Source organism: Biomphalaria glabrata, chromosome 7, assembly GCF_947242115.1.
Source record: "Biomphalaria glabrata chromosome 7, xgBioGlab47.1, whole genome shotgun sequence".
NCBI lineage: Eukaryota > Metazoa > Mollusca > Gastropoda > Planorbidae > Biomphalaria > Biomphalaria glabrata.
In genome coordinates, this window is record NC_074717.1 from 20,255,474 (window position 1) to 20,275,127 (window position 19,654).

The window sequence follows — 19,654 nt, forward strand, 5'->3', positions numbered from 1 at the left end:
CAAAGCAAAATTCCTTGGGAAAACTGTCCGCTTTATTCAAATAAATGGCTTTTTAATGATGCTCTATCTCCCCTGAAAATTAGAAGTAACTTCCCTGCATAATCTACCTGCCCTGAAAATTAGAAGTAACCCAATAGAATCTACTTACCCTGAAAATTAGAAATAACATCTAACTACACTGTATTTTTATAAAAATTGACTCATCTTTTGTTATGCACAATAAATAATTGTTTTAAGTTTCATCTTGATCCGAGAATGGGTGTAGGAGAAATAATGTTTACAATTATTTAAAGGGACTAAACCCGGCATATTTAACCATGTCTGTGAATACTGAAGGAAATAATTAATAATCAGTAATTGTTTGACAAATTGGTTACTTTTTAAAATTGATTCATGTACTGTCTACAGAAATGAATAATGGTGCAAAGTTTCAACATGATCCGAGAAAAAAGTTTTAGAGAAATAACGTGTTCAAACTTTTAACCAGGCAGACAGAGTGAGCTGATATAAGTTTTGTAATAATTACTTGAAAACCTTGGTATTTTAATAAATGTAAAAAAATATCGTTCTTATAAGTAACTTCAATAAGGCCTATATGATTGTATATCATTTTCTTTTACCTTGTTATCATCTAATTATCATAATTACTATTCTGACTTTTTGTATTGGTGTGTCCATGGCATATTGTTCATCAAGATGTTGCGATACTATTTCATTGTCCGAGTGGTGTGTACATTTGATGTTTGTGGATGCGTCGTGAATTATACGATGTTTACATTTATTATTTTGTTACTTTGTATTCAAATGATGTTGAAAAAGAAACTGGGGATATGTTGGAGAGTAAAACTGAGTTGGGAGGAGAGAAGGAGTGAGGAAGGAGAGAAAGCGAAATTGTGTCAATCACTGTCTTTGTATAGCCAAGAGTTAATTTTTATATTGTTTGCATTTGTAACTTTTGACTGCATTTGTAGCACCTATGCTTAGTGGCACAACAAATAAACAAGAATTATTGTTAAAATTGGTCTCCAGAAGTAAAAGGATACTTCCATGCATTAGATCAAATCGACTGATGTTGGTTTCATGTAAACTGCTTTTATCCTTATCTGAAGACAACGTAAATTGTTTTTTAAAAAAATACTATTGCATATCAGAATAGAGTAAATCTTATACTCTTAAGCGAGCAATTCTTATATGCATGTATATATATATATATATATATATATATATATATATATATATATATATTATTTCGAAAATGGCTCTATCGATTTTCTTTAAAATTTCAAGGTATGTGAATTAATGAGAAAAAAGTCTCTACTCATTGGCTACATCTGAAAAACTCGAAATCGACCGTTATAACGGTTTGAAAATGTCTAATTATCGAAAAAATTGATTTGGCTAGATTGTTTTATGAACGAACATTTTCTATGTGACGTCAAAGGGAAAAAAAACTTGACAACTTTGTTGATGTATGATTAGTTACTGTGTTTTAAAGGCTTTATAAATTATTTACACTTTCATTGTGTTGCTTTTACTTTGTTATTATTTTGCTGGTGAATTATTGCAATGTGTTCAAGCTTCCAAGTCTACTGTCCCATACCAAAACATAGGAAATGATCATAACACAGTTTATCTACGCATTAGCCTACTTGCACACATGAACATGATATCCAGAAGCGGCCCTAGCATTTGCTGGACCCTATGTGAAATGGATTGCGCGCGGCCCAGTCAGGGTAGGGATAAGGATAATAAGATTTGATTTGATTTTTGAATTGAGGCACATCGGCACAATTTAGGCCATGTCGTGCCTGCAGTCCCTTAAGGACTACTCTCTCTCTAAACAACAAGGGCCAGATTCTATACAGTCATATAATTAAAATCAAGGTCTATTCACAGTTAAAATAGTAAAGGTAGTAAAAATTTAAATATTTGGTAAAAATCTAATGTAAATAGTGCATGTTCACAAATTCAGAAATCACATCTTCGTAGATAGCCCCACTTCCCGAATAAAGCCCAGTACCTTCCCAGGGTCGACATTATTAAATAGTGTTTTTAGATTAGTGGCTCTAAAATATTTCGCCCTGACATCCTGGTATCTGGGGCAATCAACGAGGATATGTTCCACGGTGAGGCGAGAGTCACAGTACTCGCAAAGTGGGGGCTCCTCTCTCTTCAGTACAAAAGAGTGCGTGATGTAGGTGTGGCCAATCCTAAGTCTGGACATGGTTGTGCTACCACGCCTTGTCAGACCCTTAGATGTGGGCCGCCACCTGACATCCGCCACAATCTGCCTGAGTTTACTGTGAGTCTCAGCCTCCCATCGGTTCTGCCACTCTCGATAGGTGGCAGAGGCAATACTTTGTCTCAGGTCCGAGTAGGGAATTTGGGTTCCTGACACCGCATGATTTAGGGCTCTCTTTGCTTCTCTGTCTGTGGCTTCGTTTCCCTCAATGCCAACATGGGAGGGGACCCAGATGAAGGTGACATGCCTACGGTCGGCTGTTATTTGGTCCAACAGCTTCAGGCTCTTATGTACCAATGGGATGTCAGTCTTCATCCGCCCCAAAGCTTGCAATGCAGATTTGGAGTCGGAGCAGATTATAAATTTACTCCTTTCTGATGCTTTTACGGCCATAAGTGCAAGCAATATTGCGTGCAATTCGGCCGTAAAGATGGAGCAGCCATCGGGGAGTCTACGGGAGATTGTTTTGTTCCGAAAGGAGCAGGCACACGCGACCTTTCCCTCCATTTTGGATCCGTCTGTGTAGATGGTGCCACAATCTCCGTAGCTCTCCTGCAGTTCCCTAAAGTGGACTTGTAGTATGCTTGGGTCTGTATTTTCTTTTTTGAAATTAAGGAGGGATAAATTTAATTTGGGTTTATTCATTAGCCAAGGAGGATTCTGAGGGGTTTCTATTTTAGAGATTTGGTCAATGGGTGGGGTTAAATTTTGGATGGGTTCTCTCATTCGAAGGCCCAACGGCTGTATGACGTTAGGCCTTCGATTGTATAATTCTACCTCTGTGGGGTTAAATATGGAGTCAAAAGCAGGGTTCGTGGGGTTGGATTTTAGCTTGACTATATACTGCATTGCAAGCTTTTTCATTCTTATATCCATGGGGAGTTCTCCAGCCTCCACATGGAGACTTGGGATAGGTGATGTACGAAACGCGCCGAGACAGAGACGCAGGGCAGCATTTTGTATTGGTTCCAGTATTTTTAGGTACGACTTCCTTGCTGCTCCATATATTATGGATCCGTAGTCTAGCTTGGATCGAATTAGACTCCGATAGAGCAGCAGCAAGGTATCTCTATCAGCTCCCCAGTCCGTATGGCTGAGTACTCTTAGTATGTTTAATGACTTTTGGCATTTCTTCTTAAGTTCCTTAATGTGGGGGAGAAAATTAAATTTGGAATCTAAGGTGAGGCCTAAAAATTTTGTAGTTTTCACGACAGGGATATTCTTTTTGTGTATAAATAGTTCAGGGTCTGGGTGGAGTCCCCTTAGATTACAAAAATGTATACTAACTGTTTTGGAGTCTGAGAATTTGAAACCATTATAGTTTGCCCAACCCTGAATTTTGTTTAAACATAACTGTAATTTTCTTTCTAAGGTGTTCATGTTTTTCCCATAAGTAAGAATGACAAAGTCATCAACATACAAAGAGCACTCTATGCCAGGGGACAGCGCATTTATGATGCTATTTATTTTAATGTTGAACAGGGTGACTGACAGAATGCTGCCCTGGGGTACACCCATTTCCTGGTCATGAGTGTCAGAAGCGGAGTTGCCCACTCGGACCTGAAATTTTCGATCTTTCAGGAATTCCTCCACAAAACGGGGGAGGTGTCCCTTAAGCCCCATAAGCGCCAGGTCACGTAGAATGCCATGTTTCCAGGTTGTGTCATAGGCCTTTTCTATATCGAAGAATACAGCTACTAGATGTTCTCTTCTGAGTAATGCATTTCTAATATAAGCTTCCAGCCTTACCAGGTGGTCAGTTGTAGTCCGCCCCTGCCGGAATCCGCACTGGTAGTTTGAGATCACTTTATTCCTTTCCAGGTACCAGACCAGCCTACTGTTAATCATTCTTTCCATGGTTTTGCAGATGCAGCTTGTTAGTGCTATTGGTCGATAGTTAGCTGGGTCAGAGCCGTCTCTTCCCGGTTTAGGTATCGGTATAACTGTGGCTTTCCTCCAGCTGTTTGGGAAAGCGCCTGTTTGCCACACACAGTTATAGACCCCTAGTAGGACTGCCAATGAGGGTTCGGGAAGGTGCTTGAGGAACTGGTAATGGATTTCGTCTTCTCCAGGCGCTGTATCATGTGACTTGTCCAGCGATTCCCTCAGTTCCTCAAGCGAGAACGGTTTGTTGTAGTCTTCATTGTTCTCTGACCTGAAATCAATGGGGTGTCTTTCCTCCCTGGTTTTGACTTTTTGGAACTCTGGCGTGTAGTGTGCAGTGGATGATTTTTCTGCTATTGAGGATGCAAGGCAGTCAGCTATTTCTCTGGGGGACGTGACAGTTCGTCCTTGGTTTTTCAAATGCCCTATTGCATTTGATTCTTTCCCTTTGATTCGCCTTACTGCCTTCCAAACCGCTCTAGCAGAAGTTTTGGCATCCAGACTGCCGACAAAACTTCTCCAGGAATTCCTTTTGGCTGACCGTATGGTTTGTCTAGCCTTTGCTCTAGCTATCCTGAATAGCTTTAGGTTTTCCTGGGAAGGATTCTTTATAAATGCAGCCAGTCGTTTTTTCCTATCACCAATAGCACTTTTGCAAGCTGTATCAAACCATGGTTTGCTAGGCCGTTTTGGATTTGCAGAGGTTAGGGGTAAAACTTTCCTGGCTATACTTAGTAGCTTGCTAGCAAAGGTATCAGCTGGGTTCTGTTCATGGAGGATATTTTCTGTGATATCCTCAGAGCATCTTTTTTGGAATTGTTCCCAATCGGCCTTATTCAGTTTCCACCGCTGAGGTCGTCCCAATGAAGGGAGATTGTTAGTAATGATGATTGGGAAGTGATCACTTCCCCGTAGATCATTGCTAACTGACCATTTAAAATCGTCCAGAAGTCCGGGGACGCATACGGTGAGGTCAATGCATGTGAATGATCCAGTTCCTGGGTGCAAGTAGGTCGGTGATGCATCATTAAGTATGCATAAATCATGTTGGAGGAAGATATCCTCCAGCATACGACCTCTTGTGTCGGTATTGTTGGATCCCCACATGGTGTTATGGGCATTGAAATCCCCAAGGATTAAATAAGGCCGGGGGAGTTGTTTCAATAGGTCCTCCATGTCTGTTCGGTTTAATGGAGCGCCTGGTGGTAGATACAGGCTGCAGCAAGTGATAACCTTGTGAAGGGTTATCCTAGCTGCTACGGCCTGTAGTGTGGTCTGTAGTTCTACCCTCTCATGGGGGATGCTATCCTTCACAAGGATACAGACTCCACCTGATGCTCTCTCTGCATCCTCAACATTCTTGGTGTAAGCACGGTAGCTTCGGAAGCTGATGCAATCTTTTAGAAATGTTTCCTGTAAGCAGACAGCTACAGGAGTCTCAGAGTCCATCAGTAGCTGCATTTCCTCGTAATTGGCCTTGAGGCCTCTACAATTCCACTGTACAATTCTGGAATCCATGGCTTATTCTAGATGACCTACTTGGAGCTATTTGGCCTTGGGAGGCCCCCGGAGGGGTTTCCCTTTATTCCAGTGACCTTGGTATTTTTATTCTTGGGTTTGGATGGAGAGGAGGACAACCCCCTTTTGGGGGAAGTCTTTCTCTCTGGAGAGGGGAGATCCCTCTGGTTAGAGCGGAGGTTATTTCCTCCTCTCTCACCTCGGGCATCCTCTCCTCTTTGATTTCTCCCCTTAGGGAGTTGGTCAACCTCTAACTCAGTAGAGGTTGGGGTGTCTGGCTGGGTTCTCTGAGGAGAACCTGTGTCAGACATGATGTCTCCGGGTTCTCCCGGAGTATTGGTTTTGACATGCTGCTCAGTCTCCATGCTCTCATCAGCGAGCACAGAGAACCTGTTCTTTAGCATGACAACAGGGCTTTCTTGTTTCTTCAGAGGTGTGTTCTTTGGCGGTGTTTTCTTCTGAGTTGGGGGAGGAGGAGGGGGTGGTGGGGTCAATGTGTCCGTCTGTGTGGCTATGGATCTTCCTTTCTTAGCAACAGCCTGGGCGTAGGTCTTTGTCAAGCCGAATTGGCCCTTGGGTAGGGCCAGTACAGCCGATTTCGCCTGGCTAAAGGTACATCCGTTTCTTGCCTTGTACTCCTGCACGGCAACCTCCTGTTTCCACACAGGGCAGTCCTTGGAGTAGGCTGAGTGGCCAGCTTGACAGTTTGGGCATTTGAACTGGGCTGTGCAGCCCTTGTCCTCATGACCCTCTCCAGCACATCTGGCACACACAGTGTTCCTCTTACAGACTGCCGCGCCGTGTCCATAACCCTGGCACTTGAAGCACCTCATGGGGTTAGGTATGTAGGGCCTCACTGGAACTCGTAGGTATCCTGCCTTCACATACTCTGGCGGTGTCCTAGTTCCGAATGTGAGGATAATAGTGGCGGTTTTGACCTCCTCACCCTCCCTGCGCCTGGTAATGCGCCGGGCATGGGTGACTCCTTCAATGCCCTCCACTATTTCCTTCTCGGAACATTCCAGTAGGTCCCTAGAGCTGATTACACCTCTGCTGGTGTTCAGACTCTTGTGTGGCATGACTTCCACTTGGAGATCACAGAGTCTTCTGCATCTTAAAAGCCCATCAGAGTGTGTCTTGCTGTCTACTTCTACAAGGAGTTCCATTGTTTTGTGTAGCTTAGACACACTCTTGGGCTCTCCCACTACTGACTTGAGTCCCTTATAGATAATAAAAGGGCTCAACTTGGTCAGGCTTTTTCCCTCCTCTGTGCATCTAACCACCAGAAATGATGGCCAGGTGGCACAGCTTTTTGGGACCTCCTCTTTTTTATCGTCAATTCGTCGTTTCTTGCCCAGACATAGGTCTGGGGCAAGTAGTTTTGTGTGTGTTTTTTTGTCCATATATATTTTGGTTAATTCGGCACCTGTGCTCCCCACCCGCCATCGAGTCCAACAAGGGGACGGGCCATTCGGATGTCCAGAATGAGCCCGCCAGGGCTACACAGGTGCTATACTCAGTCAGCTGCTACATCGGACATGTGTCCGATACAGCAGCTCCCTGATTGACCCTCCAGCCACCGCCCTCCAGCATAGGTCGACGACCTATGCTGGTAGCTCGGCATGACCAGCCGGTTGACCCAGAGCGGGCCATCTGGGTCTCAGGTCTAGGGGAACTTGGAGCCAAAGTATTGTGTTGTTGTGGTTTATCCTCAGATAGCCACCACTCAAACACCAGGATCTCTTTATCCCCCCTTACCCGTCGCAGTCCACGGCAAACGGACTGGTCTAGGACGTAGTGAGAATTTAAAGTTAAGGAGACAGTGTGATGATCAATGAAGGCAGACTTAGGAAAAGAGGAGGCAGACACAATGATAGAAAAGAAGTAGGGCATTTTTGAGCTCCAAAAGTGCTAAGGAAAGAGGAGCGCAGTTTAACGTCATGTCTCGGGACGATAAGGATAGTAAGTGAAAATAAAATTTTGTATTAGAAAATAAATTCGTCTTTGTATTACATTTTTATTAAATGAAAGCTGGCAATGCCGTTTTTTTTTTTATCGCGCGTATGATTGGCGTTTACCATATTGACTGACAACCCATTTTTATGAGTTTTCAGGAGATTTTAATAATTTCAGAAGATTGCCAGGACTTGTTCGTATGCCTATATTTTGCAATTTCAGAAGATTTCCTGGAGCTCCTTGAAAACAGGGAGACCACGGCCGCATAGGTTGTCCTGAGGATATCCAACTCGCGATCAACGAGTTTTCATTACGCTGACGCCTCTTTTGGTTTACCAATAAACCTCGGTAAAACGGAAGTCATGTTCCAGAAGTCACCCAATAAAACCTACTCAGCCCAAAGATCACCGCGCATAGACATCCCTTAGCGTGGTAGACAATTTCACATTATTTGGGAAGCATAGTATCAAATGACGCATTGCTTTAAAGGGAGGTTGATATGTGATCAGGGATAGCCGTGCTTTTGGACGCCTACAAGCTCCGCCTATCTAGAAAAATCAGTTCTCTCGACCCCTATTTGCACATCATGGATATACGGTGGTCGGACCGAACTACAAACAACGATATTCTTGCGAAATGGTATGAACAACTTATAGTCCGATAGTCACGCTGGGCAGGGAACGTATTCAGTATAGGGCTGTAATATCTGTCAAAAGGCTTTTTAACCTAAATGTGTTCGGCATACCAGAGGTGCTCGAAGGGAAACGCTTCTTTACAATACTAATGCAATGCTTTTAAGTCTTTTAGTGGAAAATGCGCCATTTTAGTTTGTTACAAAGTTAAGGTTTTAACCAATAGCGTAGACGTTACATCACTTCATGCTTCGTACTAAAGCCATAATGAATATACTCATTGCAATATTAAATGTCAGAACGTAACCATTTGAGAAGTTACACTGAAAAGACTTTCTTCAAAGCCAATAATAGCCCAATAGTTTGACGCAAAAGATGCAATATAAAACGTTACGACGTGAACTGTGGTTTTATATAGATCTACATTTGGGGGGACTTAAGAGACTTTCTATTCTAATCATATTTGTATTTTGGGGGTTTTGGCACATCGGCACATTTAGGCCATGTCGTGCCCATAATCCCTCAGGGATTATTCTCCCTTCGTATCACAAGAGCTAAATTTATACAGATAGATCATTAAAAACAAGTTCACAATTTCATTGCCCTATCACTCTATCACCAATATAACTTTCGTAGACAACCTCACCTCCCGGACAAAGCCCAGTACCTTCCTAGGATCGACATAATCAAACAGTGTTTTTAAGTTGTGTATTCTAAAATATTTCCCCCTAATTTCCTGGCATCTGGGGCAATCAATGAGGATATGTTCCACAGTGAGACAAGAGTCACAGTACTCACAAAGTGGGGGCTCCTCTCTCTTCAGCACAAAGGAGTGCGTGATGTAAGTGTGGCCAATCCCAAGTCTGGACATGGTCGTGCTTCCACGCCTTGTCAGACCTTTAGATGTGGATCGCCACCTGATATCCGCCACAATCTGTCTGTTTGTTTGTTCTGGGTCTCAGCCTCCCACCGATCCTGCCACTCTCGATAGGTGGCAGAGGTAAAACTCTGTCTCAGGTCCGAGCAGGGAATTTGGGTTCCTGACACCGCTTGATTTAAGGCTCTCTTTGCTTATTGGCCTGCGTTTCGTTTCCCTCTATGCCCACATGGGAGGGGATCCAAATGAAGATGAATTCGGTATGACCAGGCTGATATTTGGTCTAACACTATTCTAATCGCCATGTACAATTACATTCAGAACAAAACGAAAAAGCAACTCTTCAGTTTCGTCATTACAACAATAAAAGTATTCCCAAAATGACTTTGGGCATATATCCTTTCTTAAGAAATGATTCCTCCGAGCGAGGCCACCTGGGAGCGAGGCCACCTGGTACTGTTCTGTTAACTGATCGTTTTGTTTGACATGTCACAGGTTCATTCAGATGCCCCTCAGAACTCAAGCCTCCTGCAGGACGGAGGAGGGGGGGGGGGTAATTTGTTGTTTTTTTTACCGAGTTTAAGTAAGTCACGCCGTCTGTCTGGTCAAATATTCAACATGGTATTTCTCCATCTTCCCATTCTCGTATCAACTTGAAACTTTGCAAATTTTTATTGTCGATGATAACAAATGAATCAATCCAAAAATTAACAAATTAGTTAATCAATTGGTTCTAATTAGTAATAATGTAGAGAATTACGTCGTTCGTTAAAATTTTTAAGCTAAAAATAGACTTACTAAAACCTACTTTTATAAGTGCCGGTACTTGAATAACTCATATGCAAAATGCAACGGCTTTCCATCATAGAGGACGCGTGAAAATTGCAAGACCAGGAGAGTACTTGTGTACAGTTTTCAGTACCGGGTATGCATATCTCAACAATTTCCATTCAAAATAGGTCAACCAAAATGTACCAAAAAGATGACTAACACATATCTATCGTACCGGTACACTGACTTGATCAATTCTACTAGAGCTCCCTGGATCACATTCAGAAAGGTATAAGGTCCACTGCTATCATTATCCTTTTTGAATAACAAACATATATATATAAGGTAGAATCTATATCATTATCATATATATATAAGGCTTGTCTTCGAGCCCGAAGATTAATGAGGAATGCAGTATTTCCCGTGGCTTTGCAGCCCCAGCTGTGACCTACATATTTTGACACAATCATCAAGAGTAATAACTCTGCAGCTTATTCTGTGTTGACATTTTGGTGATTTGTGTGTGATGGTATCTCAAACTTAGACATGATATCTTGGTGTCTCACTGCTGCATTACGTTGAAATACATGGCTCTGTACTAGTCACTTCTGAATTAAATATAATGTGTGATTAATGCCATGGAAACAAAAGCATTACTTGTTTGGTCCTTTGATATGACCTTCAAATAAAAGCCTGCTAGCTTGGACTGGACGAATAACTCCCACAAATGATATAATACAACAATTATCATTTTGATGGATTAAAAAAATACGAACCCACTAACACTTTGTCTGAATGTAATACAACACTACATATTTTATAACTTGTCTTCATAAAGTTGTTCTGTTCTAAAAGATCATGAAATACAAAATATTAGAAATATGCTAATTACTCGATACCAAGTTTATTTTCTTATTTCCAGGAACAAATCACATTTATTCATTCAAATTCACATTGTTCCAATGTAATTGCAAAGAACTATGCCTATATGTTTCATAAATAATTATACTGACTAAAGAAAGAGAACTTTCTTATTAAAAGAAGTAACACTAAATAGAGAAAATTTACAAATTATCTTCCAATAAAACAAGACAGCATTTTTAATTACATCCTCACAGCATAAGACTTACAAAATAATCAAGCATGCTTTGTGTAATCTAATGTACCAGCACACATTATTAACCTGGACAAGGTTAGGAACAATACAAGAGTTTTGACATCAGGAGGATGGGATTAATTGCCTGAAGTATCAGCGTGGAACATACAGGAAAAGTGAGAAATGATTTCTCCATTTCCTACTTTGCCTAGGAATTCTATAGAATGACTACAACTGCTTTAGGCAAAGTGTTAAATGAGGATGTAAAGTATTTTATTAATAACATACATTTGACGTGATGATCGTGAACTAGATAATTATCATGGTCAACAAGACTTCAGAGCAATTCAATTTTTGTCTGAAATATTGATAAATATTTCGCTATTGAAAAAAAAAGTGCTTGTAAACATAATAATTAATTTTACAGGACTTATCAGTACTAACATTTTCCATGACCTACTTTGTAACCCTAGTTTTGAACTTACAACGTTGTCTTGTTTTTTCTGTCCTCCTTGGTGAGGATTTTGTTGTTGTTGTCCTCCAATGGGTTTGAATGTGTCTGGTAAGCCTCAGTGGCTCTCACTGCATTTTTCTCAACATAAAATAATTTAAATTTATAAGAACAAAGGAAAAGTTGGAAATGCAATTTAAAAAACGCGTACAAATAGAATATGTAGACTTTTCTTTAGAATACTTGCATTTCCCACTTTGCCGGTACCATATTATATCTATATATGTAGACTTTTCTATAGAATACTTGCATTTCCCACTTTGCCGGTACCATATTATATCTATAGGCTATACAGATATAGCAGGGTTCGTAGCCACCTTGAAAACCTGGAAAACACCTTGAATTTCATATTAAATTCAAGGCCTTGAAAAAGCCTTGACTTTCGTAAAAAAAACGGTGAAAAAACCTTGAATTTTAAAACTTGACCTTGAGTTCTTTCCCTCCCGATACCTGATGTTTATTTTCGTTTTTTTTCCGGTTACATTGAGCTGACCAGTGACGACGCGTCTACACCGCCTTTCACCCACTTGTGAAGCGCGACCTCGAGATTGAAAACGACCTTGGCTCAAGCAAGCATTTCACTTAGCACTATTTTCCTTTCAATGTTACGACTGTAAAAAATGTTTGTAAAATGTTTTACATGTTTCGGATGTTCCTTCAGAGTTGAAGATAGTTTACTTCCTAGTCCAAACCTCCCGCAGGACGACGGGGGATGGGAGCGGGCAGGGTTTGAACCCTCGACCATCGATAAATCCGAACGACAGTCCAGCGCGCAAACCGCACGACCAGGCAGCCATCGACTGAAGACGCGCTAGATCTAGTCTGTAGTGTCTATTGTCTATAACTAGAGCAATTAGCAGCCTAATGTGAAGGCTACACCCCTCCGGGCCATCCCACGCCGAAAATCTTCTTCTTGTAACAGTAAGAGTGACTTCGCGTGGAAAGTCCGTACCGGTATATCATCTTATCTTTGTGTCTTTCTGAGTATTTTATTAGATTTTGTATTTGGAGATTATGATTCAGTGTTTAAGTATAATTGCTACCGGTACTTTACTTTTGAGTCTTCTCACGATCCATCCTTCTCATCTAGCTAGAAATAGTATCTAGATTTAGATCTAAGTTAGATCTAGTGAAGATAATTCGCGCTTAAACCTGAAAATTCCGTGAATTTTAGTTTATTTAAGGATCTAGATACAGGTACATCTAATGTCTAGATTGCTCTAGAAATACGCTAGATTCTAGATTTACGCTAAATCACTAGAATCTAGTGACTTCTCTCACAGCCGTTAAAAGTCCGCGAAGTTTAGTGACATTCAGTTAGAACCTATAGAGTCTAGATCTACGATAGATTCAGTAAAGATAATTCGCACACAGCCGTGAAAAGTCAGCCAATTTAGTGACTTAATTAGATCTAGACTGTAGAAGCAGTGACAGCCGTGAAAAGTCCGCGAAATTAGTGACTTAGATCTAGACTCTAGATTTACGGTAGATTCAGGGAAAATAATTCGCACACAGCCGTGAAAAGTCCGCGAATTTTAGGGACTAGATTTACGGTGATTCAGTGAAGATAATTCGAAAAAAGTCCGCGAATTTAGTGACTTAGACCTAGACTTAATTTACGCTAATCCAATAGAATAGAGTGAAGATAATTCTCTCACAGCCGTGAAAAGTCCGCGAATTTAGTGACTTAAATTAGAGTCTAGATCTACTGTAGATTTAACGAAAATATTTCGCACACAGCTGTAGAAAAGCCCGTAGAGTTATTTTGGTTGTAATTTACTTAAAACTGATGGAAAGCAAGTCAACTGCTATAGTAAGAATGAAATATTTTTTTAAAAAATCTGTCAATTTAAGAAAATTTCCAACTTCAGATTGCGACAGTTTTAGCTGAATTATATCTCATATTTTTAAAAAGTTATTCTTCTGTAGTGCAAGCTTGTGTGTGTTTTCTAATGTATTAAAAAGTTACATTTAAATGCTTAGGAAACACTAGAGATGAATTCTTTTTTTTTTTTTTTTTGGAGGTATGATTTCAACTTATCAGCATACATTTTAATGAGGATTTTAAATTTAATATATATATATATATATTGTTCTTTTTACATATTTATGTCATATGTATGTATATATACATATATATTGATTGCTATGGTGCGATGCATACCTTGAAAATCTAAAACTCTACCTTGAAAACCTGGAAAATACCTGGAAAATCATTCATGAAATTGGCTATGAACCCTGAATATGGTACTGGCAAAGTGGGAAATGCAAGTATTCTATAGAAAAGTCTACATATATATATATATAGGCCCTACAGTCATGTAGACCTACAGTACTTTATAAATTGTCTGAACAAATTTGATGAGCCTATACAGATGCATCAACATGTGTGCCTTGACTGTTGGACTTATTACATGCACTGTGAGCTTTAAGTACACAAATAATGCACTTACAAAAACAAGTAAAATACAAAAATGTATGAGCTTTTACCAAGAAATGAGTTAAAAATTCTGACATTTTTTATAACAAAGAAATTAAATTCAAACGTTTTAGCACAAGATATCAACTTTCTAAACAAAGAAGATTAAACCTGTTATGTATGTCAACACCTGCCACTGTCACTGGGTTACTCTCCTCCTCACTGTTAGAGGAGTGACTTGAGGTCTTAACAGAGCAAACAATTTTCGGCATCCCGTTCTTGCATTTTTGTCGTTTGGCTTTTCTTTTAGATTTAGTGGCAGACTCTGGTTCTAAACAGTCAAAGCCCACTGTGTTGACAACCGAGGTTTTTAATGAGTGAAATAGGCTACATAACTGTTGGTTATTGTTGAGCATTGCTGTCACAAACAGGTCAGGCTTTGGACGAGATTGAAGGTCACTGAAAATATTGTAAAGAAATGTCCCATTGATGATCTCTGAAGGTCGCATAGTAGGGAGGGGGAAGTGTAAAACTTTGTTCAAGTTTATTGTGTCCAGCATGCAAGCTTGCAGCTGGGCAAAGTCATGGACAATGTTGGGATCAAAAAAATTGTTCCGGTTAAAAGTGGGAGTCTTTTTGTGATATTTGTCCAAGTTTTGTTTCACATGTTTCAAACTGTCTATGTTACAATCAAGACATGTATTATCAATGTCAACAATGATCTTGCTATCACTAATAGCTTTAGTTGAGTTGTCTTTGTTGTCATGTGACAAACATTTCTGCTTGGCTTTACACAAACATTTGTTCTCTTTTAAATGACACAGAACTTTTAAGAAAATATTGCCCAACAAGACACTGTCTATGTGAGAGGCTCTGATTCTGGGATCAGCATTGCGAACCCAGTAAATCACACAGGCCATAAATAGTTGCATGCTTGGAGGGAAATTATTTAAAAAATCAAGCTCTACTTGTAGAGTGCTGATCAAAAGAGACTTTCTGTGATCTGGAGACAGAGAATCTATTTCACTCAGTCCCGGTACAGACATTGAACAGATAGTTTCTGCAGCTTCTATGTAACATTTTTTCAAGTTTCTGTTAACTCTATTATATTCTTCTACGCAGACTTGTTTTAACCTAAAAGGTGACAGTATGTCTGTTTCACTACCCTCCTCCTCAATAACAATGTGTTCATTTGTTTCATCATCTTCACTTTCTTCCTCTTCAACATCTACGTCTTCTCCTTCATTATCACCATGCCTAGACTGTACATTTTCTGAAGTATTATCTTCACTTTTTATTTTATTTTCAGCAATGTTCTCAGCATGAGCTTCACTTCCATCATCAAATTGTGCGTTGATTGATTTTTCAACTTCTACTATGGATACTTCTTTGCAGCTAACTATTTCATTTGTTACTGTGGAATCAATCTTTGGCGGATCATCCTTCATCACTATTGAATACAAAACTTTGCGCAAGTATGAAGAACACGAGTAAGATGTTGAAAACTTTAAGTTTTCCACCTGTGTTGGAATAATAACTCGATGTAAAACCGCTGCATTGAGGACAGATGGGGTTATCTCTCCCTTGCAGACAGACTGGACAAACCAATCAGGAAAAGGTGCTCCATTGTAATAACTGAAATCTGGGTCTTGGCATTTGTGCCAGTCTACACAACCTTTAGTAAAATAACTAAATAGATCAAAGCCAGTAAAATTGTCAATGTCTATGTATCCATTCACAGATGAGATAAACATTCTCTCAACTTTGCTTTTCTTTAAGGGGTTGACAAAGCTTAGAATCTGGCTCTTGATGGCTGAAATGTCATTATTCTCAACCTGAGTGTGGAGCCAGTGAAGAGCGCTGATAACTTTAGCCAGCTTGGGTGGCACTGAAAACTTTTTGGACACAAGTTTTGGGACTTTAAATTTGGCATAAAAAGCATTGAAAGCGCTGGGTTCTATGAAATCATTTCCTAATAGACTTGCGAATACTGGCAACATGGTACGACTAAGCCCTTCAAATGATTTAATGAACTCATCAACATGATAAATATGGCAGTGTAAATAACTTTGGCTAGATTCTCCTGTGCGTAGAGGTCTGAAGTCTATATAGTCTAGTGGTAGGAATCCATTACTTAGATCAAAAATATAGAAATCGCTATCATTGCTTATTACAGGACATTGCAGTTTGTTGGCCAGGATAGCTATCTCAGTATCAGCTTCAAATTGGCAGGTGGCATGATGAATGCCTAATTCTGACAGAGTCTGCATGAATGTTTCATAAGCTAGTGCTGGTAAAACATGTCCCCTTTGGTTGTAAATCATGGCTTTGACTAGCTGTATCCTAGAAGCTGCACGAGAAAGAGATGTTTTCAGTTTCCTGCCATCTCTTGTGTAGGCACCATCCATTACAACATAAGGAGTGACTCCACATTTTTTAAAAGAATCAAATATGGTAATAATACTTTTTCTGTAGATGTCATAATCTCCACCGAAACTGCACTGAACGTGACAAGCACCATAAATGAAGTGGTAGAAGTTGTTGCCATCAATTACAACAGAGGAGTTATGAAGTTGATGCTCATGTAAAAGATGTTGATTTTTGTCAATGAATCCAGTTAATTTGTGGATCCCCATATTCACTGGTGACAAACAAAAAATGAGAATTGAAAGTTAATTATGATTCAAGAATTTAGATCTAGACTCTTCTCTAGCTTATAATTAGTATAATAAATTTATAAAAAAAAAACTAAATTTAGTTTTTAAGGATAGCTACTTAACTCTTTCAGTGCATATTATTTTGATTTAAAAAATTGATTTTCCCAGGATAAACAAAAATGAGTAAGTTCTGTGTATCAAAAAATTATTTAGCCAACAGTTTTATTGTTCAACATAAAAAAAACAAAATAAACAAAAGTTTGTTTTTTTAATGGAAGATTTTTTTTTCCTAGGTGGGGGGGGTGGGACCCGTACTTTCAAAGGACCCTCGCTAATTCTAGGTGTAAATTATTAAATTTTATTAAAAACCATTTTATAACTTATAACACATTTCCTGTGGCCTAATGATTTACCAGGAGCTCCTGGAAATTTCCTGAAATTGCAAAATATACGAAAAAGTCAAGGAAATCTCCAGAAATTATTAAAATCTTTTGAAAACTCATACTAATCTCCTGAAATATATGGACAAAAATTGTCATTTTGGGTATCATTCAATAATATAGAAAATGCCAATCCTATGTGGGTTAAAAAAAAAGGCATTATGCAATACCCATAATTGTGGAATCTGGTGAAAGAAGCTTATCGTGCCTCACACTAATGAAGAATTACTTGAGGTCAACAATTCTCAAAGATAGATTAAAACATAACATTAGGTAATTCTTGCTTTTGAGAGTGATCTATGTAGGAAATAGAATTTTTATGATAAACTGTATGACTTTGCTACACGCAAGGCTCGTAAAGTAATTCTGTACGTAGTAAAGAATGAATAAAATGCAAAGACAAATTTATTTTCTAATACAAACTCTTCATTTTCTCTTATTATCCATATCGCTACCCAAACTTAACCCTGCTATTTAGTAACTGATGAATACAGAGTAGATTATTTGTACTTTACCCCCCTCTTTTTTTCTCACCGCTAAAAATATGCGGGGTAACTCTAGTCCGACTTGCAGAAAAAGAGTGATCTTTTCATGACTTCTTGGTCACAATGGTTAAGTCTGACCTGCTATTTAGTGACAGGTGAATACTACTTGTTCTCTCCCCCCCCCCCCCTCTTTTTTCTTCGCAGTAAAGTATGGTAACTAGTCAGACTTGCATAAATATTCAAATAAAAGTGTTATCTTTCCTTTACTTCTTGGTGTCCAAACTGTATAGTCAGTATAGATATTAATAATATTATCACTATTATTATATTAAATAATTAATTAGATCTAATTATTAATAGATGACAGATGATTTACTAGATCTATCTAGATGGCTGCCTGGTCGTGGGGTTTGTGCGCTGGACTGTCGTTCAGATTTATCGGTGGTCCAGGGTTCAAACCCTGCCCGCTCCCATGACCCCCTTTTCTTGCGGGAGGTTTGGACTAGGACCTAGGAAGTAATTATCTTCAACTCTGAAGGAACATCTGAAACAAGTAAAACAAACATCTAGATAATTCTAGATATTTGTCTCTAGACTCTAGTAGTAGTAGTAGAGATCTAGATTTTTTTCTAGATCCCTAAGCCTAAGGCCTTAAACTATAATAATCTATCATTCTAATTTCTATGACTAAAATCTATTAAAATAATACTAGGTACTAGATCTAGAATTCTAGATCTAATAGTTAGTAATAGTATTATTTATTATCTATAATTTTTTAATGATATTTTCTAATAATCTAGACTAGAATGTCTGAGTATATTTATTTTGAATTTTTTTGTCAAAGTACCTAGATATCTAGATGATAGATCTAGATAGATATTTAAATCATTTTTAAATGCACTCCTATTTATATAGGCTGCCTGGTCGTGAGGTTTGCGCGCTTGACTGTCGTTCGGATTTATCGATGGTCGAGGGTTCAAATCCTGCCCGCTCCCATCCCCCGTCGTCCTGCGGGAGGTTTGGACTAGGAAGTAAACTATCTTCAACTCTGAAGGAACATCCGAAATATGTAAAACATTTTAACATTTTAGTCTATTATTATACCTAGATCTGTATATAATATACTAGTATAGAATGCAGTATGTATATATATATTTTATATATTATACACTAATACACTATATTGTCTATATATAATAAATAATATACTATAGCATACTATATATTATTATATTGATATATGATTATGATATATCATAAATGACATAATTATAATCATATAGATTATAGATCTAGAGCTAAGAGTAGTATAAGTATAACTAGTAGACTCTATAAACTATAACCCTTATCTAGATTCTAGACTAGATCTATAATCTATATAGATCTAGAAAATAATCTATATATAGGCCCTATGTTGGGCTATATAGATATATACATAGAATCTAGATCTAGATTCTATGATCTAGATCTATCTCTCTTTGACTCTCTTACACGCTCGATCTAGACTCCAGTACAGTAGGTACAATTCCGTATTTGTTTACAATTTGTTTACTAGACTTGATTCTAGATACACATTATGATTATCACATTCGCGACGATTTATGTTTTAGCACGAAATTTTGAGCAAATTAAAATGTAGGTAAAAGATCTACTCTGTTTTAGACTAGATCTATATTGTTTATATATCTAGTAGCTAATTTATTCAGTTTTATATGTATAAATAATATATCTAAATGCAAGTAGATATAAGTCAAGTATATCATAATCAATTTTTCTAAGATGTCAAGATGTACGTGCGAATAGCATAAATGAAAGGGGCGACTATGCTTGTATTTTTCTTGGTATTTGTTTTCGGTTGGTTACAAAACCTTTAGGCTTTAGAAGTATTCGATCAAGTCTTTCAAACTGTCATATTGAAAGGTTATTGTTACGAAATTCTATGTTTTTATACAAATGCTAGCGTAATAATAATAAATTTAATGTTAAACTTAGATCTAGATCGATGTCTGTGACTATATTAAGGAAAAATGTAGAATTAATTTTCGATTATTCAAATTTATTATTTAACGATACTACTAGTTACTAGCTAACGCGCGAAGCGAAACTTCCACACATCAAAAATAAAAATGCCTCTTAAAAAATAAAACACAAGATCTATAGTCTATA

The 19,654-nt window shown here is 38.5% G+C and overlaps 1 protein-coding gene across 2 annotated transcripts; it reads right to left on the minus strand.

Annotated features, from left to right (window-relative positions):
- Nucleotides 1-13,599: 13,599 nt before the first annotated feature.
- Nucleotides 13,600-19,273, minus strand: LOC106066876 (protein asteroid-like). Of its 2 annotated transcripts, none has more exons than XM_013225976.2 (2): nucleotides 18,980-19,273; nucleotides 13,600-16,547 (listed from the first exon to the last, which is right to left on the minus strand). In XM_013225976.2, exon 2 carries the CDS (start codon nucleotides 16,540-16,542, stop codon nucleotides 14,050-14,052), a length of 2,493 nt encoding a protein of 830 aa, XP_013081430.2. In that variant the 5' UTR covers nucleotides 16,543-16,547; nucleotides 18,980-19,273; the 3' UTR covers nucleotides 13,600-14,049. The 2 variants fall into 2 exon arrangements, with proteins under 2 accessions (XP_013081430.2, XP_055892568.1); XM_056036593.1 differs by lacking the exon at nucleotides 18,980-19,273 and adding an exon at nucleotides 17,865-18,145.
- Between the last annotated feature and the right edge of the window lie 381 nt (nucleotides 19,274-19,654).